Source organism: Leptonychotes weddellii, chromosome 9 (assembly GCF_054177405.1).
Source record: "Leptonychotes weddellii isolate Sample4059 chromosome 9, ASM5417740v2, whole genome shotgun sequence".
NCBI classification, from domain to species: domain Eukaryota; kingdom Metazoa; phylum Chordata; class Mammalia; order Carnivora; family Phocidae; genus Leptonychotes; species Leptonychotes weddellii.
This window is the reverse complement of record NC_138377.1, coordinates 126417774-126441105: the sequence shown is the minus strand read 5'-3', so window position 1 is coordinate 126441105 and position 23332 is coordinate 126417774. Positions and strand designations below refer to the sequence as shown.

Here is a 23332-nt window from a genome sequence, read left to right as displayed (position 1 = left end):
GTTCAGGCCAAGACGGGGCTCACGAGCCCCCCCACCCCCGTTCAGGCCAGGACGGGGCTCAGAGCCCCCCCACACCTCTCAGGCCAGGACCGGGCTCGACGGGGACAGAGCTCATGCCTGGTCTCAGCCTCTTTCCTCATCGGCCCGCCCGAGTTAGGGCCATACCTACTAGCAAGGCGCACAGCGTTTAGCTTGGCTGACACTGTTCGGTGTCTGTTCGCTCTCCCGCCCTCCACCCTTTTCCCTGCGGCTTCGGTCCCTCTGTCATCCTGCTGTTCATGGTTTAAGTTGCCTTGGGTTGCAAGGTTGACGAGATCTGGGTTACTATGGGGTCTCTCCTTCACGGAGAGGCCTAGAGGGCAGGGACTCTGTCCTCTTCATGTTGGGTGAAAAATTACTCCTGGGGGATCTGGACTCTGAAGAAGAGGTAGTCTGGGAATGAGCTGTGTTTTGAGACCTCCCCAGTCATTCCTGCTTCCCGGGCATACAAGGAGGTGAGCCAGGCAAAATGGCAGAGGGCCCCGCCCCGATGGGCCGCTGTGCATCCTCAGGCCCAAGTGTAACTCGGAATCTCCGAGGATCCCTGCCACCTCAGTTCATTCTTCAGAATTAGACAAGCGATAACTAAGAGTTATGTGAGAGGCAGAATCTCAGGTCGACAGAAGAGCGATTGGGTGAGAAAAAGGGCAGAAGGAAGAATGAGTTTGACTAGTTTGGGTGACCGAGCAGTTGAGCCTGATCAGAATGAAGGAGACAACAAAGGAAGTAAAGGAGGAAAGGCATTTGAGGCCAATTTGTAAGATGCCTTCAATGCCAGAATTTTTTTTTCTGTAGGTCACGGGGAGCACTAAAGTGATGTTTTAGGATGATGAGGCCTCACGGTGTCCCATCCTACGTGTTCCTTTCACAATGTGGTGTGGCTGCTTCCCATTCAGAGGCTCTGTGTCCCCTTGCCTTGAATCTGGGTGGGCCTGTGACAACAATAGAAGTTAACACTGTATGACTTCCAGCAGTTGGTCATAAAAGATGATAGATGATAGATGTCTTGGACTCTTGGGATGGTTGTTCTTAGAACATGGAGAGGTGTTCTGCCACCAGCTCAGACGAGGTCCCAGCATCCCCTGCCTGATACGTGAGTGAAGATTGCTGCCGATAGTTTTAGTCTTCAGTCACTGAATTTACCCCAACCCCCAAATCAGCTCCCAACGGGGGCCCAAGCATTTGTGGAGCAGAGACCAGCTGTCCCACTGTCTGAATTTATACCTGCAGAATCCATGAGACACTAGTGATTGAGATTTAAGCCACTAAGTTTTGGTTAAATTGTCACACAGCAATATACACACCTAGAGTTTTTATCTGCCTTTAAAAGGATGGATGTAGGTTGGAGAGATTAAGGATAAGAATGCCAGAAAGTAAGGTTCTTCTGCAGCCTGGAGGGGATAAGAGCCCAGACAGAAAAAACCACTTGCAAGAGCAGAGTCTTTGCTGTGCATAGGGCACTGATCCCCAAATCTAGAAATGGGTTTTCTCCTCAGTGGTTGCAAGGACGAGAGACTGACTCTTGTAGAAATGCATTCATTCCAGCAGTTTATTAAGGGTGTGCTAGGGGCCTGGCATGGAGCTAAGAACAGGAGATAAATACTATTTAATTTATGCCACCAAAGACGTGGGTGGGTTTTTTTTTTTTAAGTTTGTTTATTTTTAGTAATCTCTTCACCCAGTGTGGGGCTCAAACTCATGACCCCAAGATCAAGATTCACAGGCTCTACCAACTGAGCCAGCCAGGCGGCCCTATGCCTCCAGAGTTTAAAACTACGCAGAGCTGACTGACTGGAGATAAGCTAGGACAAACACCAACTGATAAAGTACCAGTGCCAGGCAGTGCATGTTTAAATATCAAGATAGTGGCCAGCAACATTTGCATTAGGAATTCAGTGAAGGAGAACCCAAGTAAGAAGGAGATCTGTAGAGTTTCATGGTGTAAGAGAATGAACAATGGTCTGGGGGTGAAATCCAAGATTCCGTTCATTTTTCTGGTCCCCAATTTCCTGAAGAGTCAAGCTAGATTAAAAAAAAACAATGGGGGCGCCTGGCTGGCTCGGTGGGTTTGATCTTGGGGTCAAGAGTTCAAGCCTCACGTTCAGGGTAGAGATTACTTTAAAAAAATAATGACAAAATCTTTTTTTTTTTTTTAAGATTTTATTTATTTGACAGAGAGAGACACAGCGAGAGAGGGAACACAAGCAGGGGAGTGGGAGAGGGAGAAGCAGGCTTCCCGCCAAGCAGGGAGCCGGATGCGGGGGCTCAATCCCAGGACCCTGGAACTATGACCTGAGCCAAAGGCAGATGCTTAACGACTGAGCCACCCAGGAGCCCCAGTAATGACAAAATCTTAAAAAAAAAAAAAAATATATATATATATACAATGCCTTAAATTTCAGAAGTGTAAGTGCTTTCATGTGAGTGATCTCATTTGATCCTGATACAGATGTGCTCACGCGTGCGTGCATGGTGGGTGGGAGAAGGAGAAGACTAGGACCCTGGCTCTGTAAGTAAACTCCTTATTTGAAAATGGGAATTAATCATTGCATTACTTCTCTCGGGGGTTTGTTGTGGAGATGAAATGAGATAATGCATGTAAAATACTGTGATATAATAAGAAATACAGTTTGGTTTTCGTCCTGGTTCTGGGACAAAGCCTCTAAAACCCTTGTAATCTCCTGAATGGTAGGGGAGAGAGGAGTGTCTTTGTTACTCATCATAAACCCCTATCAACTACACCTGAATTTCCTCTAACGAGGCGACTCCACAGACAGAGCAGTGGTTGTTCACATATATTGAAAGAGACAACACTGAAAGGGTGTTTGAATGACCAGGCTTGTAGACTTGAGACGTCTTAGAGAACGGACAAACCCACAAGAATAGGTAAAGAGCCATTTAATAAATCATACGAAGAGAGACATGAAGAGAAATCAGCGAAGGAAACAGAAGTATAATGAACGTCAAGTACACGGTGAGCTACGGTTCACCAACATTACATATTCATATGAAAAGAACCATAAATGAGAGTGATTTTAAAATATCTGCTTAGAGACTTTCTTAGTGTCAATCTGATAAGTAACTGTGATGTTTAGGTAGCTCACTCAGGAGTTGGTGGCCTTGCCCAGAGGTCTTTCTTGGCTTCCTCGCAGGCCCAGTGCCTTCCAGCATCCATCTCTAGAGGTCCAGTTTCAACTACCCTCTCAAGCACATTAACACTTTTTCTTATGAACACTATCTGTATCTTAGTCTGTGCCGTATCTTCTCACACCTTTCTCTTAGCATACATTAATTTTGCAAACATCCTTTGAAACCAGGGGGAAAGCGCTGTATCAGGTATAAAAAAAGGGATGAGAGACGAAAAAATAGTTTGATGTAGTCTCTGCCCTCTTAGGCTACGGACATACTCCAGGATACCAAGTGACGTGCCATAATGAAGACAAGAACAGTGGGGTTCTAGAGAAATGGAGCAACAGGAGGAGGCTTCACAGAATTGGTGCTGTGTTATCCAGGTGCCTGTGTGACGCCCAATTTTTAAAATATGTGAATCTATCCATACACATGTGTTCCTTTCAAAGTTTAGCACAGTCACTGAGCTCAGGGCTGGAACAGTCCTTGAGAGATTATCTGACTCCAAACATCCTCCTGCATGTTTTATACATGAGGCTAGCTGGACCCCCAGAGAGACATGCCTGCTCAGGGGGCACTTGCGTAAATTTAAAGAGTGGTCGTGAGATTGCTTGAAGGCATTTGTGGTTTCACGGGCACTGGTCTGTTCCATCAGTTCATTTCTCACTGTGCAGGGAAATCCTGGGTAGAATTAGATTTGGTCCCCTTGGGTTTTTCATGATCGGAGCTCATGTGAAGGCTCCCGGGTCACATGGAGACCCCAGAGTCGTAGGACCTGGCAGTTTCAAACCAGATTTCTTCCACAGCCTTCTGGCCCATGTCAAACATCTGCTGCAAGTGCTTCCACCCGGTTTTTGCGGTAATCATGAGATAGTCTTTGTTCTCTGGGTGAAGCTGGCAAGAATATGCAGCGATGACGAGGGACTGGCAAAAGCGACCGCACACGAGGAGAAACAAGGCACTCCTCTCTACGGGCGTCAGCGGGATGACGCTCTCAAACCCTGCAAGGACGTGACCTCCCACGTGTACGGGACTCTTGCTCTCAATCATCATGTACATGATGGTGATGGCCACTTCAAACACATAGTAGCCGTAGCTCATGTCGCCGAAGTCCAAAATCCCAGACACTTGATATACAGCATCTCCAAAGGCTGACTTGCTGGACTCCACTAAAATATTATGGTCATTAAGATCTCCATGATTGATACCTACAAGGAGAAAAATCAAGCCATGGACAAACGTTTAATTCCCCAGCTCCTTCTCTGCCCATTTCCTGTTTCTCGGGCATGGCCACTCAAATGGGATGAGCAGTCAGAGGTAGAGTCAAACCCTATTTTTCCTGAAATGAAAGAATTTCCTCTGAAAGGAGGAAAAAGCAGTTAATTTCAGTGGTTGTATTTGCTTTCGCTTCTAATCAGTACAAGGCCAGATGATGCAGTTTGTGGTCGTTGCAAACACCTGGTTCTGACTGCTAGCAGAGTGAAGGGAGAGGCAGAACTGCCCCAAACCAGAAATATTTAAAAAGAATATACATATGTTCATATTATTATATGAAACAAAGAGTCCTAAGGCCACCTGGCTGGCTCACTCAGTGGAGCATACAACTCTTGATCTTGGGGTTGTGAGTTTGAGCCCCATGTTGGATGTAGAGATTGCTTAAAATAAAAAAATCTTAAAAAAAGAAAACAAAGAAAAGCAAAAGTCCTAGAATGGGCCAGATGTGTCTTTATTTTAACTTAGGATTTCCCCCCCAAAATTTCTGATGACAAATAATTCTGAATTTTCCCAGTCTTTTGATTACTAGATTAGATGCTGATATCCAAGTTAGTACCACTCAAAGTGGGGGTCTGTGGTCAGTGCTGGTCCACAAACTCTTACTAGTGTGTATGAGATAAAAACAGAAATTGAGAGTGTTTAGAAAAAATTTAGAGTGTTTATAGCAATTTGTCAGCTAAGAGCATGATCAGTGGACGTATCCCATTAACAGTGTATAGACCAGTTCGGTGTTATCGGATTCACATGTAAGTCGTATGTGGTGCAAGCTATGAACTGATCATGAACAGTAGGATCATGCAGCAGGCTGCAGTGGGTTGGGGAAAAAAAAACATACCTGTCTTCTATCAGGAACAGTCTGAGAAATTCTGATTTAAAACCCTGGCTAAGATCAGGGAAATCCAAATCAAAACCACACTGAGATACCACTTTACACCAGTTAGAATGGCAAAAATGGACAGGGAAAGAAACAATAAGTGTTGGAGACTTTGTGGAGAAAGGGGAACCTTCTTACACTGTTGGTGGGAATGCAAGTTGGTACAGCCACTTTGGAAAACAGTGTGGAGGTTCCTCAAAAATTTAAAAATAGAGCTTCCCTATGACCCAGCAATTGCACTCCTGGGTATTTACCCCAAAGACACAGATGTAGTGAAAGAAGGGCCATATGCACCCCAGTGTTCATAGCAGCAATGTCCACAATAGCCAAACTGGAAAGAGTTGAGATGCCCTTCAACAGATGAATGGATAAAGAAGATGTGGTTCATATATACAATGGAATGTTACTCAGCCATCAGAAAGGATGAATACCCAACTTTTACATCAACATGGATGGGCCTAGAGGAGATTATGCTAAGTGAAATAAGTCAAGCAGAGAAAGTCAATTATCATATGGTTTCACTTATTTGTGGAACATAAGGAATAGCATGGAGGACATTAGGAGAAGGAAGGGAAAAATGGGCAGGGGGAATTGGAGGGAGAGATGAACCATGAGAGACTATGGACCTGAGAAACAAACAGGGTTTTAGAGGGGAGGGGGAAGGGGGGATTGGTTAGCCTGGTGATGGGTATTAAGGAGGGCACGTTCTGCATGGAGCACTGGGTGTTATATGCAAACAATGAATTGTGGAACACTACATCAAAAACTAATGATGTAATGTATGGTGATTAACATAACGCAATAAAAAAAAATTCATATATTGAAAAAATAAATAAATAAATAAAATAAAATAAAACCCTGGCTAAGGATTAGGAAGAGAGGAGGGCGTCCGTAAGCATGAAGCATTTAGTCATGTCCTTTACGATAAGTGTGTGATAGAAAGTCCATAACATTCACTTCTGAGTATAATGCCGATTTCTTCTATGTGACTTGGGATTGTGTGAATCATGCCTAAGTAATTTAGCACAGTGGGTAACATGCAGAAACAATGAACATTATTGTAAACCACAGATTCTAGACGACACATTTGTGAAATTGGGAGGCATTATAGAATTGACGCCATATCATGGTTTCACTGGCAACGTTTTTTCTTCCTTAGCGGCAAAGTAATGATGCATCTTATGCAATCAAGTGGGATTTTAGAATCGATGAAATATGTTACTTCGTGAATGCAATCTGTATTTATGCAAGTATTTTATTGCTTCTATCCACATGTCCAATGGCCTATCAAGAAATGCTAGAGCTAGTTAATGCCTGGGGAAAAAAATGACAAAAGTTGTTGAATTTGAGAATTAAAGAAACAGAAGGTGTTCTGATCAAGGTGGCAGAGTGAATTCATTCTTTGATACATAGTAATGATGAAAATAAAAAGAGAAAATAAAGATACAGCAGCCTCAAAAACAAGATCGATCTATATACTAAAACACAGAAAAGGAATGGAGCCACAGTCTGTCTCCTGTGCTCCAGGTCAGCAATGTGCATTACCCCTTTGGGAGAACCGGAACCGGAACTGCTACCTGCTGGGTGTAGGAGAAGGCTCACTACATGATGCGAAAGGCAGTGGAAGGCCTACCAAACTCATAAAAGGATGACAAATCTGCTCCCAGTCCACTGCTCAGACTGCTGTGGGTCCACAGAGGCAGAAGGACAAAAGCAGAACCTTGAAACCAAATGCAAAACCAGGCTGCTGTGTGAATACATTCTTTGTCAAGTCATTCTAGTTACCAAAGTCTTAATTCAGCTTTGAGTTAGTTTCTTTTTTTTAAGATTTTTTAATTCTTTTTTAAGTAAACACAACACCCAACATGGGGCTTGAACTTACAACCCCAAATCAAGAGTCGCATGTTCTACAGACTGAGCCAGCCAGGGGCCCCTCAAGTTAGTTTCTTTTGGCTCTTGCTCATGGTGCCTTATTTCCTTGTGTGCTGATATATAGTATGTTCTCTGGACACAAGGCAATGATTCTAGAAAAATAACCAGAAGAACTACTATGAAGCAGGCGATGGGGATTAATGAGTGCACTTATGGTGATGAGCGCTGAGTAATACACGGAAATGGTGAATCACTATCTTGTACGCCTGAAACTAATATGACACTGCATGTTAACTATACTGGAATTAAAACAAAAAATAATTTTAAAAAATTTTTAATTAAAAAATAACTTCTAAAACTGGAAAACATAATGAAAGAAATTAAGAATGCAGTGGGTGGGTATAACAGACTAGACATAACTTAAGAAAGAATCAATAAACTAGAGGACATGTTAGAGAATTATCCAAAATACAGCATGGGCACAGAAAAAATGAAACACACACACACACACAAACACACACAGATGAGAAGACACACAGATGAGAAGAGACAGAAGATTTAGTGAGAAGACCGAACATGAACTTAACTGGAGCTCAAAAGGAGGAAAGAGAATAGGGCTGGCAAGAATTTCCTGTAACTGATGAAAGACAATATCCACACACAGATTTGAGAAACCCAAGCATATTAAGAAAAAAAATCATTTAAGAAAAAGAGAACATCCTACAAGAACCCCAAAGGGGAAAAGGCAGGTAGTCTTCAAAGGAGCTACAGACCGACAGCTGACCTCTCAGCAGGAATGGAGAAGCTAGGAGACACTGGAACCCTAAAACCCAAAAACCCTGAAACCTAAAGTCCTATAGGCTGTGAAAATATTCTTCAGAAATGAAGAGAAAATAAAAACATTTTCAGACACATAAAATCAGAGAGAATTAACCATTAGAGAACTGCACTAGAGGACATTCTAAGGGATGTATTCCAGGCAGGAAAAAAATGACACCAGGCAGAAAGCTTGAGGTGCTGAAAGATATGAAACCAATATATGAGTAAATCTAAGCAAACTTGGCTATGAAACAAAAATAATAATGTATGGCCATGTGACTTTTTTTGGCCTTGACATATGAACAGAAGTGACATCACTTCAGGGTGGAGACGTAAGAGAAGGTGTACAGTGTCCTACATTCTCTTTCCCCAACTACAGCAACACTCCAGTTGGTGAAAGTTCCATGTATCCGGATCCCAAAGTGCGAATACACAGAACAGAACCCTGACCAATCCATGCCGGACACACAGCTGGACTTGGAACTAAATCTTTGCTATTGCAGTCCACAATAATTTGGGGGCTATTTGTTACTGCAGCAGAACCTTGCCTAGCTGATACACAGTGTGGTTTGGGAGCAGAGACAGGTAAATAGAACAGGGGAATAAAATAGAGAGCCCCCAAAACATTTGATTTATAGCAGAGGTGGTACTGCAAAACAAAGGGAGAAAAGATGGCTTTTTAATAAATGTTGGTGAAAAAGTTACCAGCCATAAGAAAAATTTACACCATATGTATATTTCAGATGGCTTATAGACCTATAATGAAAAGCAAAAACTATAACACTTTAGTAAGATAACATAGGAGAATATCTTCCTGACCACAAGGTAGGGAAAAATGTCTACACAAGGCACAAAACACTAACCATGGAACAGAAGATGGATATGTTTGAAACCAAGAAATTAAAGACTGTTCATCAAAACACATCATAAAGAGAGTGAAAAGGCAAGCCACAGAATGGGACAAAATATTTGCAACACATATAACCAATGAAGGATTTGTATCCAGAAAATATTCTGAACTTCTAAAATCAATGAGAAAAAATCCCAGTAGAAAAACTGACAAAAGACTTGACTAGGCACCTCACAAATGAGTTTATCCAAATGGCCAGTCAATAGGGAAATGTAGAGTAAAACCACAGTGAGAAATCATTACGTTCACATCAGATTGGTGAGAGTTAAAACGTCTGATGATGGCAAGGGTGTTGAGCAATGAAAACTTTCACCCTCTGCTAGCGGTAGCATACGGTCGTGCAACCCCTTTGGAAAACTGACGTCATATCGTAATGCTGGATGTAGACGTGTCCTATGACCTAGCAGTCCTACCTCAGCATGCATGATGTCATACACCCAATAACCCAGATAAGAAATGAGGGTAGCTTTGGCCAAGTGGTAGAGTAAAGGTGGGAGAAAGTAAAATTAGAACTGGTAGAATTTGATTGCATGTGAGGTGTGCAAGAAAGAACCAAGTTAAGGCTGCCAACTCCCAGGTTTTTGGCTAGATCAACAAGGTGAATGCTGGAAACCATTTTAATGAGACGAAGATGAGTTGGGGGTGCAAATTTGAGGGGGGAAATCAACTCTGTTTTTATGCGACCACCTTGCATTATGTTTACACAAAGTAAATGCTATGGATGGAATTGTGACTGCCCCCCCCAACAATTCATATGTTGAAGCCCACCCCCCGCCCCGCCGTGTGGTGGTATTTGGAGATGGGGTCTTTGGGGGGGTGGGGCCCTCATGACGGGATTAATGCCCTTCTAAGAAGAGACACCAGAGAGCACAGTGCTCTCTGTCCACCACATGAGGACGCAGAGAGAAGGTGGCTGGAGCCTGGGAAAGAACCTGACTGTGCTGGCACCTTGACCTCAGATTCCCAGCCTCCAGAACCGAGGGAAATCTGGGCCTGCTGTTTAAGCACCCCTCCGTATCCATACTTTGTGACGGCAGCCGGAGCTGAGCACGACTGAAAGCAGAATCAAGAGGGAGCCTGCTGCCTATGTCAGACTTGCTGCAAGTGCCCCTTCCTTCCTTGTTCTTTGACCCGCGCTTCATGCCCTGTCAAAGGCTGCTTCCACCCCGGAGAAACTGTCATCCACGTCCGTAAGGAGATATGCACTAGCGTGCTCACCAGAGCCCCGTGATGTAGCAAAAAAAATGGGAACCAACCTAAAATTCTGTCAACAAGAGAAAAGACCAAAAATAGCACAGTACGTTCAAATAAACTATGGTACATACATGCTGTGGAATACTATTCAGCAGTTAAAATAATGAACTAAATAAATGAGCTGGAACTACATATACGAAATGGATCAATCCGGAAAACATAATGTTGACCAAGAAAAGCAGGTTGCAGGACAGTAACACCGTCTGATACCATCTGACGATGGAAAACATGCAAAACATTACTGCACATAATTTATGAACATGTATGTAGTAACGTTATTAGAACATGTGCAAATTCCGTAGGGAGGAAAGAGGTGTGATCATGTAAAGTTTAGAGAGAATTTCAGATGTGGAAATTTTACGGGAAGTAAAAGTACTATTCTTTAAAAACCAGCAGGAGCAAACACAGCAAAATTGTAAGACTTGGTAAAACTAAGTTGTATCTTCACACTTTTCTGATGCTCTGAAACTTGACAATTTAAATAGCAAGAAAAACATTTACTTGATTGGGGGATACTCACACTCTCGAAAATGACTTAGTTTGGTCAGGATTTCATCCTTGAACAGCTGAATGACCTGCACGACAATCTCCCGGTTTCGGTTCTGGCCCAAGGCATCCAGATATTTCTCCAGAAGAGGAACGTTTTTCAGATTCCAAATGAAGTTCTCCCGACGAAGACTACTTAACTGTGGGTGATGGAATTTCTAAATCAAAGACAAGAAACTCTCAGAGTCTGGACAGTTAGAGTGACCACGAGGCACAGCTGGGTGGGCGAGAGACCGCCCTCCCAGGCCTGGCCCGACGTGCTCCGTTAACCCCCCACAGGATGGTGCTGACTGCACATCTGAGCAGGCGCTCGTCGCTCTGAGGGCACGTCCCCATCTCGCTCGGTCCTCATAGCTGTGTGACGGGGACTCCCCGGAGCCCCGGCAGGAGATGGAGACAGAAAGAACTCTGTTCTCCCCAGACGGCCTGCCCCTCGTTACCTGTCTGCCCTCACCTTCCACCACGTTCGCAGACTCTCCTGCAACCACAATGGCCTCCCTGCTCTTCAGGACCACGCCTGCACATCTCCACCCCACGGCCACTCCGTCTGAAGCTTCAGCCCTCTCTCCAGCCCTTCGTATCCCTCTCCTCCGCTGATGATTTCGTTCCAAGCTCTTAGCACGTGTTGCTAACACTCTCCAGAGTTCACCCTCTGGCCTTACCGTCTGTCCTCACTGGAACATAAGCCCCGTGAAGGGCCGGCGCTCCGTGTTTGGTCTGTCTGTTCGCCCCCTGCGCCTACCACGGTGCCTGGTTCACAAAACTCACTGCTCAAGCCATAGTTGCTGAATAAATGAATGTTCTCTGGATAGAAAATTCTAGAATGGCCAGGGCCTTTAGACTTGGGCCACTCTATCTGGAGTTCAAAATGGCTCTGACCATCACTGCACAGAAGGGGAAACTGAGTTCTGGATGATCAGGTGAGTCAGTATTCGCCGCGGGCTGAGGGAGCGCCTGAAGGCGCCTGGGCGGCCACCCAGTGAAGCACCTTTCAGTTCATTGGACAGGACTTCTCATGCGAGAAAGACACGTTCCAGGACAACCCAGGAGACAGGCAACACATACAAAGAAAAAACAAGTCTCCAAAAACGGTACGTGCTAGTGCACGTGACATATTCTGGTGTTCTGTATTTTATTCTACTTCTTTAAAAACGTTCCTCTCAATTGACTTTGACATTCGTTCTCGAGACCTGGAGTTTGGACTCCCCTACCCCCCATGCTCCCACTATCACCACCACGTGCTCGCTAAGTAGCCTTGGTCGGAGCACCTCGTGCAGGGGGTGCTTTTTACGCCTGAACAGCTCTGCGCGCTCCCTTTGGCTGAGCTGAGCTCTCTCTCCACCAGTGTCCGTGCCCCGGGTTCCAGCGGTGACCTCGGGCCGTCTCCCACTGACTGCCACCACATAGTCCCAGATGGCCCTCCTGCCCCCCAGAGTCCCCTCCTCTGCAGAGCCAACCTTCCCAGCGCCAGGTCATCCTCATGTGACACGGCTTGACCCTCCTGACCACACGGTGCGTTGAGGGCCAGTGCAGGTCACAGGAACATTCTGCACAGTAAGCACAAAAACGCTGTAGAAGTTGTGCTCTTGGGGGGGTAAGAGTGGACATGACAGGGAAGAGAAAAGTGTTCACTCCGTTCGCACTGTTGGAAAGCTTTACCATGCATATTTCTTACTCTCATTTTTAAAGAAAGTACAATAGAACGCTCTCGTCAGGCTTCCGAGGGAGCACCGGTCCACCCAGGGAAGGTTCTGGGTCCGCTCCTAAAATGGTGGCGCTGTTAGCCATGCAGCCCGCAGAAGAGGGTCTGGGCTCCGGAAGCAGAAGTGGGAGAGGACCCGGATTCAGCCCGGGGATCCGACACTCCGGGTTTCGGCAGGCTCTACTGCTTACTATCTCGGATCTGTTTCCTGAACAGTAAAATCTGAGCATCAACACCAGCCTCGCAGTCATCTTTGCTAAACGAAGACATGCAATAAATAAAGACCTCAGACATAATGGGCACCCAGCACATGTTTGTTGAATGTGGACGTTGCAGCTTCTGGCCCTCGGTGCACCAATCCGAACGTCGGAGGGTGTCCTCACTACTACATTAAATGTAAACATCCCAGAGGAAGGGCACTGACGGTCAGACTGGATGAACCAGCAAGACCTCACATACCCAGCCTATGAGAAACACTTCCAATACAAGACTGTGACAGAGAGCAGCCAAGAATTTCCTCCACTCGTTCCCAGGAGATTGTAAACATCAAGTCTCTGGGACAGATAGCGTAACGATCCCCTAAATCTTTTTTTTTTTTTAAAAGATTTTATTTATTTATTTGAGAGAGAATGAGAGAGAGAGAGAGCAGGAGAGGGGGGAGGGTCAGAGGGAGAAGGAGACTCCCTGCCGAGCAGGGAGCCCGATGCGGAACTCGATCCTGGGACTCCAGGATCATGACCTGAGCCGAAGGCAGTCGCCCAACCAACTGAGCCACCCAGGTGCCCACGATCCCCTAAATCTTACTGCTGGGGTTTTCCCAGCCCCACCCCTTCTCTCACTTAGCTCCTGCTAAGGCTCCACCTTACTCTTCTAAAACCCCAGCCAGAGGGGAAGACACTGTGGGCAGGCTGACCCCGTAGCCACGAGGGGGCACAGCGTGAAGTCAGGGGAGGCTGGTGAGCTTTCCTCCAGGGCATGAAGCCTTCGCCTCCACAGGTCTCAGCCCCTGCCAGCCCCCATCTCTGATACTCCCCGTCTTCATCCCTCTGCCGTTTGTTCTAGGCTACAGAGGCTACCTCGTGATTGATGTCGGGGGAGAGGGCTGCCTCCCTGTGCGCTGGGCTGTGTCCCAGGAGACACAGGTTAGAATCCATGCCCTGCTCAGCCCCTCCTTCTCTCATTGCTGAACATTAAATCAATCACCAAATTTGGTTGGCTCTGTCTCCGAAATATATCTTGAACCCTTCCTCGGTTCAAGCCCTCAATCAGCTTTTATTTGATTATTCATTCGCTTCCTAGATGCATTCCATCCAGTCTGGCTCTCTGTCAATCTGTTCACCATATCAGTCCACAGAGTGCTATAAAGTCGAAATCTTTGCCTGTTTAAAAAACTCTCCAGGGGGCTCCTGGGTGGCTCAGTCGTTAATCGTCTGCCTTCAGCTCAGGTCATGATCCCAGGGTCCTGGGATTGAGCCCCGCATCGGGCTCCCTGCTCCATGGGAAGCCTGCTTCTCCCTCTCCCACCCCCCCTGCTTGTGTTCCCTCTCTCGCTGTGTCTCTCTCTGTCAAATAAATAAATAAAATCTTAAAAACAAAAAACAAAAAAAACCTCTCCAGGCTAGGGCACGTGATGTGATGAGCACTGGATGTTATATAAGACTGGTGAATCACTGATCTCTACCTCTGAAACTAATAATACATTATATGTTAATTAATTGAATTTAAACTAAAAAAAAAGGAAAATAAAAATAAAAACCCTCCAAGCTCCCTAAACTCCTTAGTATCATACATGATAATGTATCTTATAATCTGACCACTGTACATCTCCAATTTTGCTCCCTGTCTTGCTCTCTTGGAAACCAGCAGCCACGAAGTGAGGATGTTGGGCCATCCCGGAGGATGAGAGGCCACGCGGAGAAGAACCGCAACCCCCCACCCCTGGGGCTGAGCTCCCTGCTGAGTGTGGCTGCATGCGTGACCCCAATCCACACCCCACAGAGCAGAAGATCCACTCAACCCACAGAGACAGGAGAAATAGATCTGCGTTTGAAGCCGTAAGTTTTGGGATGGCTTGTTACACAGCGGTAGATAACTCGCACACAGCTCAGTAAGGCCAGCGACAGAAGGAGGTCCAAGTTCAAAAGTCACAAGAGGAGGAGCATGGGGAGAGAGGGGGTCAGGGGACATTTCACAGAGGGGGTGATGCCCGAGCCATGTGCTGAAGGACACGCGGAGTTTGGCTGAGCAGGGAAAGGTCCCGGTGGCTTGGAAAATGGCACGTGTGCAGATGCGTAAGACAGAATGGCCCCATCAGGGATCCACAAGGAGGGACGGGGAGAAGCGGCGGAGGGGGGCACAGATGGATGGATGGACGGAGGCCTTGAGGGGGTACAGGCAGGACGGGGCTCGCGGGGCCTCACACGGGGACCTTGGCCTCCACGTCGAAGCAGCGAGAAGCCACTGATGGGTTCCCGTGGTCGGATCTGTCATTTTAAAAAGTAACTCTGGACTGGTATAAAGAATAAACTGGAGGAAAAGCATGAATGCAGGGAGGCTATGGTGGTGAGTGAGGACAGTCAAGGCAAGAACGGAGGGCCGATGGGCCACAGAGTGGCGTGAAGTGTGGAATGAGCGGGATTCACGAGGGACTGGAAGTGTTTTACTCATACAAACTACTTCTTGGCATGTGTGTCAGCTAGGACGGGGGACCATTACTCTTCCCCCAGAGCCTGGCACGTCGGAGGTGGGTTGTGGGCGGCTCCGGGGAAACACCTGTCTTCCACGGTGTCGCTTCTACAGAACAGAACGCCTGAGCATGCGTCATTCTGCCCCACGTGTGACGGAGCTTCAGCTTCACCTCCAGCTCCGGCTGACCACACCTCGCTGGATGAGCACTGCAGGGGTGACTTTGTGAGTACAGACTGCTTTCAGGGAGCAGCACAAAGAATACCAGGACTGTCTAGAAATGTGGGCAATCTTGCCGAGACACCAGCGAAGCGCAGACCTGGGCAGAAAGAGGCCTCGCGGTCGTGAAATTCTCGCATCAGCGGCCCTATTCCCTTCCCTACACCCCTCAGGAGGCACCAGACGTAAGAGGGGAGTCTGACCCTGGGTTTATTCATTAAGTAAAATAAATCAAAATTAAACAAATAAACAATTCTTATAAACAAGCTAAGCCCCCCACGTCCTACCTGCAAGATCTCATCCAGTTTGCCGGCGAGCCTCCCGATCTCGTACAGCAGCTGGGGGCTGCTGGGGATCTCGGCAACGGGTCTTCCCGGGAGGTATGACAGCAGCCTCACCAGGTAGCTTGGGACTCCGGCGCCGCCATCTGGATGGATGCAAGCACATCCTGTCAAGTGTTCTCAGGAAAACGGCCGGGGGCTGTTCTGCCTTGGTCATTATGACCGTGGAGAATCACAGAAGTCACCGAACAAGAGCAATACACGTGCTTCGCTGCAGTGAGTCCGCAGGACTCCACGAAGCTGGGCCGGACAGACGGACGGACCCCGGGCACCGGAGCCGGCCATGTGCACACCGACACCAACAGCGCCACAGCCCCAGCCCTAAACATCAACCGCCTGCTGCAGAACGGGGCTAAGACGCCTTTTCATGTGTTTCCATTGAGGAGAGTGTGATAGGAGGAATGACAGCTTCCGGGGCTCCTGCAGGGGCCAGCTGGGAAAAGCCCGAGGGTCGGCACAGGGCAGAGCTCCTCCTCGGGGACGGGCGTGGGCCCCCGCTGTTTGGAGTGATGCAGAACAAGACAGAATGGGTGACCAGCTCAGTGGAATCTCCAGCCTTTAAAATACTCCAGGACTGCTCTGCATTGACTGCAGGCTCATCTTAGAATGTCAGCATTTACAGCGAAAAGGGCCTGAGTCTCACAGATGAGGACGTGCAGCCTTAGGAATGTGAAGCGGTGTGCCCCAGGTCACCCACACAAAAATGACAGAGCTGGGATCAGAAACCCCTGATTTCTAGTTCTCTGTTCCTTCCGCTCTTCCACAGCACCAAAATACACAGCTGGTCTGATGAGTAAAAATGTTTAATTATTGGGGCGCCTGGGTGGCTCAGTCGTTAAGCGTCTGCCTTCGGCTCAGGTCATGATCCCAGGGTCCTGGGATCGAGCCCTGCATGGGGCTCCCTGCTCGGCGGGAGCCCTGCTTCTCCCTCTCCCACTTCCCCCTGCTGTGTTCCCTCTCTCGCTGTGTCTCTCGCTGTCAAATAAATAAATAAAATCTTAAAAAAAAAAAAAGTTTAATTATTTTTCTATTAAAAAAAAAAAACTTGGGGCGCCTGGGTGGCTCAGTCATTAAGTGTCTGCCTTCAGCTCAGGTCATGGTCCCAGGGTCCTGGGATCAAGCCCCGCATCGGGCTCCCTGCTCAGCGGGAAGCCTGCTTCTCCCTCTCCCACTCCCCCTGCTTGTGTTCCCTCTCTCGCTGTCTCTCTCTGTCAAATAAATAAATAAAAATCTTTAATTAAAAAAAAAAACTTTCCCTAACTCCACGTGCCCTTAGTGAGTCATTCATCAAGTCCTTTCTTTAATTTATCTCAGAGAGAGAGAGCGAGAGAGAACGCGTGCAGGAGGGGCAGAGGGAGAGGGAGAGAGAGAATCAAGTGGACTCCCGGCTGAGCGCCGAGCATGGAGCCTGACATGGGGCTAGATCCCATGACCCCGAGATCAAGACCCTGAGATCACAACCTGAGCCACCCAGGCTCCCCAGTCAAGTCCTTTCTCAGGGGAAGAGTCACAGCAGATCCGCGCTCCAACTACTTCTGAATCAGAGCCCCCGATCTGCACTTTGGGGATGCTGTGCTTCCCCCGGGCCACTGAAGAAATAGCCACGTCTGGGCGCCTGGGTGGCTCAGTTGGTTAAGCGACTGCCTTCGGCTCAGGTCATGATCCTGGAGTCCCTGGATCGAGTCCTGCATCGGGCTCCCTGCTCGGCGGGGGGTCTGCTTCTCCCTCTGACCCTTCCCCTCTCATGCTCTCTGTCTCCCATTCTCTCAGATAAATAAGTAAAATCTTTAAAAAGAAATAGCCATGTCTACACTTGGAGCTACGAACCCATTCTCGGTATTTCTACTTGTAGCCAAAATGCAGTAATGTATGTGGACGGGGATGACCAGCGAGGTGCTGGGCTCTTACCTACGGCCATGAGACCGGTGAGGTCGCCGGCCACAGTGTGACACACAGAGGACGTTGGGAACCCAGCAGCTCTCAGAAACATGGTGACGTGATTCTGCACTTCAATCAGCTCTGGAGTTTTGCTGGACTCGGTGTTGCTTATTTTGAGAACGTACTCAGTTGGCCCATCTGTAGTGTCTTTGGTACTTGAAATGCACACGTGAAAGTTCTGGTCATCATAGCTAGGAAGCGGCTGGATCTTGGAAACTTTTAACCCAAATACCGATTCCACTAATGCAGAGGCTTGTACGTCACTGAAAGTAGGTTTGGCAAGAGCCTGCGATTGCTGATCATCTCCATGTGACATTATGTCTAGGGAAAACAAACAATCTAGGAAGAGGACACACAATGAATACGTTTACTTAAATGATTTTTCTTAAGACAGGCCCATCATGTTGCTCAATATTGATTCTGTACTACTTATTAATTTTCACTCATAAAGTTAAAAAAATCGAATTAGTAAATGGCATAAAGAAGTAGGTGTTTGGGCAGATGAATAAATTTTTTTTAAAGATTTTATTTATTTATTTGACAGAGAGAGACACAGCATGAGAGAGAACATAAGCGGGGGGGGCGGTGGGAGAGGGAGAAGCAGGCTTCCCACTGAGCAGGGAGCCCAATGCGGGGCTCAATCCCAGGACCCTGGGATCATGACCTGAGCCGAAGGCAGATGCTTAACAACTGAGCCACCCAGACGGCCCATGAATAAATATCTTTGTATCATAGATTATTTTTAAAGTCACCTTGCAAAGAGAAGGTAGGAAAGCACCTGGTATCCCCTAGTCCAATTCCTACTCTGCTCCCCCCAGCAACTGTATTCACAGGAAAATTGAGGTCGCGACGGGTGAAGCACCTTGCCGAGACACACCAAGTTACAGTAAGGACTCCGCTCTCGAGGCTCCTAACCCGTGGTTCTGTCCCTTTGACCACGTTACTGTCAGCTTGGGGCTAAAACATAAATTCAAATACAGTGATCTTACTCTGCTATCCACAAGTTTTGCTGAGTTATAACCTCACCATCTAGCTCATCGCGCACACTTCCAGTATAGGAGTGTGGGCTGGTGCTCAGAGCACCATGAGAAGCACTGGAGGAGATGCCAAGATGCACTTAGGGGGCCTCTGGAACACGAGGCAAGTCAGCTCATGGTCACAAATATCCTAACAGTGAAACACTCAAAAGCTGTTCAAAACAACCATCATGAGGCGGTTATAAACTGAGAATGCCAAAGAACCCTGACCTCAGTATAAGCCTGAAGTGCATGAATTAATACTGAACTGACTCAGTTTACCTTAAACTGTAAAGAATAAGTTTTCTACAGCCAAGCAGAATAAGGGCTGGAAATAAAAATTATGGGCAGTTATATGGGGCTGCCTGGCTGGCTCAGCGGGTAGAGTGCATGACTCTTGATGTCGGGGTTTTAAGTTTGAGCCCCACGCTGGGTACAGAGATTACTTAAAAATAAAATCTAGGGGTGCCTGGGTGGCTCAGTCAGTTAAGTGCCTGACTCTTGATCTCACAGTTGTGAGTTCGAGCCCTGTGTTGGGCTCCACATTGGGTGTGGAGCCTACTCAAAAAAAACTAAAAAAAAAATTGCACACACTCGGCATCCCTCAAAAGCATCTACATGATATAGATACAGCAGAGCAGGGCTTCTGAACATACTTCAAGAACCAAATATTGAAGTTCCTTGCATGCTCACTTCCCTCTTTTTCCAAAATAGCTTTATTCCAATCCTCCCTTCATACTAAATGGTAAATAACTAATAACATCTTGGGGGTGGGTTGCATTTCAGGGCATGATTCTGATTGCTGTTCAAGGGATGTAGTGTTATACAAGAAGAATCTCAAGAAGAGTTAGCTCTTATCCATAGAAATCAGAACAGCTATTGCTTCTGGCTGGAAGGTGGATGAGGAAACTTTCCAGGGGAACATTTCTATATCTCGACTATGCTTTGGTTACGTGGAAGTATACATTTGTCAAAACTTAAAACTTAAGTAAGCATAAGATCTGTGAATCTCACTGCTTGTAAATTTTACCTTAAAAAAAAAAGTCCCTGTGAGAGATTGGCAAGGACAAGGGGCTGAGGGTGGGCAAGGTCTTAGGACTTTCTCAGAGCTCCCAAAATCACGCTGTTCCCCGTGAATGTCTAATCACTTCAGATCTATGAAAGCCAAAGCTCACCTTACTCCAGTGACAAGAGGGGGATAAAATTCAGGGAGGAGCCCTGGGGCTCTCCCATATGACCCCCTCCCTGCCTCAGCCCTGAGTCTATTGCCTGATGACTCAAGTGATGATAAGAATATTAGCCAAGGGGCGCCTGGGTGGCTCAGTCAGTTAAGCATCTGCCTTCAGGTCAGGTCATGATCCTGGGGTCCTGGGATTGAGTCCTGAGTCGGGCTCCTTGCTCAGCAGGGAGCCTGCTTCTCCCTCTGCCTCTGCCCCTCCCCCTGCTTGTACCCTCTCTCTCTCTGTCAAATAAATAAATAAAAACTTTTTAAAATTTATTTAAGAGAGAGGGACAGCGAGAGAGGGAACATAAGCAGGGGGAGTGGGAGAGGGAGAAGCAGGCTTCCCGCTGAGCAGGGAGCCCGATGCGGGGCTCGATCCCAGGACCCTGGGACAATGACCTGAGCCGAAGGCAGACGATTAACAACTGAGCCACCCAGGCGCCCATAAATAAAATCTTAAAAAAAAAAAAAAAAGAATATTAGCCTAAAATGCCATTCCCCTCCCCCTCCCTGCCTTCCTAGATCCTCTTTCCCAAAGTGATTGCTACCCCCTCGAAGCCTGCGACCAGCCCCTCCCGCCACGGGCCAGTTTCCACCACCTGTCATAGTTACTGCATTCTTGCCAATCACTTCTCATGTTCACTTTCTGACCAGAATATTTGCTTTCCGGTTTTGTTCACTAATGATGTTGTGACAAAGCCTGAATGGGGTTTCAAAACGTAATCCTTAGACCGGAAACTTCTGAGAACCAACATATCCTATCACATTGGGCTTTAAGACTTGACATGAAATTTTAACATTCCTTCTGGAGATTTACAAACTGATAAAAGGCCAGTATTCACAATACTTTAAATTCAAAATACCTGAAGGCTTTAAATCCAAGATGAATTGGATTCATAGTTTTTCAACTCCTAAAGTGTTAAGGATGTCAAAATAATTCAGAATTTGATATGAATTATAAATCCTTAAAGATAGAAGGAACCTAGGAGGCAAGTGGAGGTGGCCAGTCTCCCTTCCAGCCTAGAAAATGTTCCCAGACCTTCCTCGAATGGGGCTCACGAAGCCTCTGAAGGAGTGGAAAGCAATGTTGGCAGCTCTCGCCATCAAAAGACAGTCTGGTACATAAAAAGTAGCTGTGCTGGTCAAATGTATATTACCACAATAAAAAAATAAGATGGAGGGGAAAAAAGTTGTTGTGCTGGGAGAAACAAAGCGTATTTTAGTCCCAGCTGTGCTGCCAAGACTCCGAAACTGTGGACTAGTCACATCTCCACTAAATAGGAGTTGGACAGATCCACCCTGAAAGTCCCTTGAAACTCTGACTTTCTAGGCTTCTACAGTTCTTTCTTTTTTAAGCTTAAAATTGCCTTTTTTCTTTGTATATAAGGACTCAAATTATCAAACTAATGGCACAGATCAAGTCAGCTCCTGAAAGTAAATGAACACAAAGAAAGAGATGTGTTTGTCAGAGTAGTCTGTGTTCCCCGAATGTCTGGGGTGTATGGAGGGGACAATGAAGAGAATCCAAATCCTGGAAGTGCTTGGTCTACACTTGCTGCCAGAGGGCTTTACGGAGCTTCTGAGAAAGCATCCAGGAAGCAGATGTTTTCCAAGCCCACACCTGGCCCATGCTTGATTCCCATAACCTTTGTCCCACACCCAGAGGGTCTGGACCTTCAACTCTGCCCTGTGTGCAAGGTATCCAGGAGGAAACACGAGTTATTCTGGGCTCTCTGCCCTCCTGGCCAGATGTTACAAAGTCTGGTTAGATTCTACTCAGGACGCCCTGCACACATGCCCTTCTCCCACGATGCTTCTGCTCCGTCCTCACAGGACGCAGACCGGGGTCATACCCAGGGAACGTTCATGTCCCTTGTGCCCAGCCCAGGGCCCCATCCTGGGCCGCCGGAGGCTCCGGGGGTCCTCCCGCTGGGGCAGGAGGGCCACGGAGGAGCTGGCGACCTGAGAGGCAGGAAAACAAGGAGGCGGGGGCCCACAGGTGAAGGGGGCTGCAGCCCCGACCCCGTCCCCACCCACGGCCGCCCCTCCGCCAGGGTCCCCACGGGAGAGTCGGAGGCGGAGGCGCACGGGTGAGGGGCTGCAGCCCCGGACCCCGTCCCCACGGGAGAGTCGGAGGCGGGGGCGCACGAGTGAGGGGCTGCAGCCCCGGACCCCGTCCCCACCCACGGCCGGCCCTCCGCCAGGGTCCCCACGCCAGTGCGGGAGAGTCGCACCACAGGGCCCCCCGGTGCACCCCCAATGCCGGCGGGGCGGTCCCCGCTCTCCCCTGCCGGCTCACCCGCAGCGACCCGCGATCCTGAGGGCGACACCGCTCTCCAGCAGCCCTGGATCCTGCCCTGGACCCAGCCGGAGCCCACGAGCCCCGACTTCTGATTGGCCCCTCGCGATCCCCCGCCGCCAATCAGCGCACACTACTGGGGGGAGGGGCGAGGCTGGGCCGCGGACCGCCCCGCCCCGCCCCGCCCGGCGGGATCGGGCATCTGATTGGCTTTCCGCATCCCTGCCCCGCCTTCTCTCGGTGGGCACCCACTCAGAATCCGGCTACCTCTTACGAAATTGGGACTCGTGTTTCTGATTGGCTCTTCGAGATCCTGCCCCGCCCCCTGGCGGACAGCCACTCGGCCGGCTTTCTGCTCCTGAATGGCATCTGCAGTTGGGTCCAGCGCCCCCCGCGGCTCTGCGGGCGGTTTCCCCCGGGATTCGGGGCGTCATGCTCTCTCTCCCCTCGCCTTCCGTCCGGCTGCCGCTGGAGCCCGTTCCCCGGGGCCGCCTTCGCCAGCGCGACCCGAGGAGGCTGGGCCGGGCCCCGCCGGGAGTCCTGCCGCGGTCCACACGCCCCTTCGCCGCGCCCGGCCCCCCAAACTCCGGCTCGGCTCCGGCCCCAGCTCGGACCGGCCGCTCGCTCCCAGGCCCGCGGGCCGAGCAGCAAATGGGGGCGGGGGCGACGGGGCGGCCCCGGCTTCCCGGGCCGGGGCCAAGGTCGGGCCCAGTGCCAAGAGCGGGGCTGGCAGTCAGGCCGGAATTCCTGCCCCGGCGGCCGAGTCCTCCCCTGCAGGAAACCGCCGGGTGGGGTGCCCGCCGGGCGGGGTGCCCGCCGGGCGGGGAGCCCGGGGGTCGGGGCGCCAGGCAGGACTTCTCGGCGGGCCGGAGCTGTGGCCTGCGGTGCGGTCTCCGTGGTTCTGTCGGTGCCCCCCTCCTCCGGTGCGAGTACCGCACCCCCCCTGCGGGTAGAGCACCCCCCTCCCCCTGCGGGTACAGCATCCCCCCCCCGGGGGGGTCCCGTGGGGTCCTCTGGCCTGGTCACCTAGAGGTTCCCCAAGCCTCTGTCAACCTGGCTTCCTTCCCAGGTCAGTGAAGTTCTTCTCTGCTCGGCTCTCATCTCCAAGGATGATGGAGGCCCGGGGGGCTTTCCTGTCTGGAAATCCCTTCAGGGTGTCAGACCAACTTTGATTCCCATTTCCCACAACCGG

General features: G+C 48.7%; 1 protein-coding gene across 2 annotated transcripts; it reads right to left on the bottom strand.

Annotated features, from left to right (window-relative positions):
* Window positions 1–2921: 2921 nt before the first annotated feature.
* On the bottom strand, window positions 2922–22719 carry HYKK (hydroxylysine kinase). 2 transcript variants are annotated; one of them, XM_081831830.1, is made up of 5 exons: window positions 22408–22719; window positions 17574–17942; window positions 15612–15751; window positions 10693–10876; window positions 2922–4376 (listed from the first exon to the last, which is right to left on the bottom strand). In XM_081831830.1, exons 2-5 carry the CDS (start codon window positions 17917–17919, stop codon window positions 3916–3918), a joined length of 1131 nt encoding a protein of 376 aa, XP_081687956.1. In that variant the 5' UTR covers window positions 17920–17942; window positions 22408–22719; the 3' UTR covers window positions 2922–3915. The 2 variants fall into 2 exon arrangements, with proteins under 2 accessions (XP_081687956.1, XP_006748413.2); XM_006748350.3 differs by lacking the exon at window positions 22408–22719 and adding an exon at window positions 22141–22247.
* Between the last annotated feature and the right edge of the window lie 613 nt (window positions 22720–23332).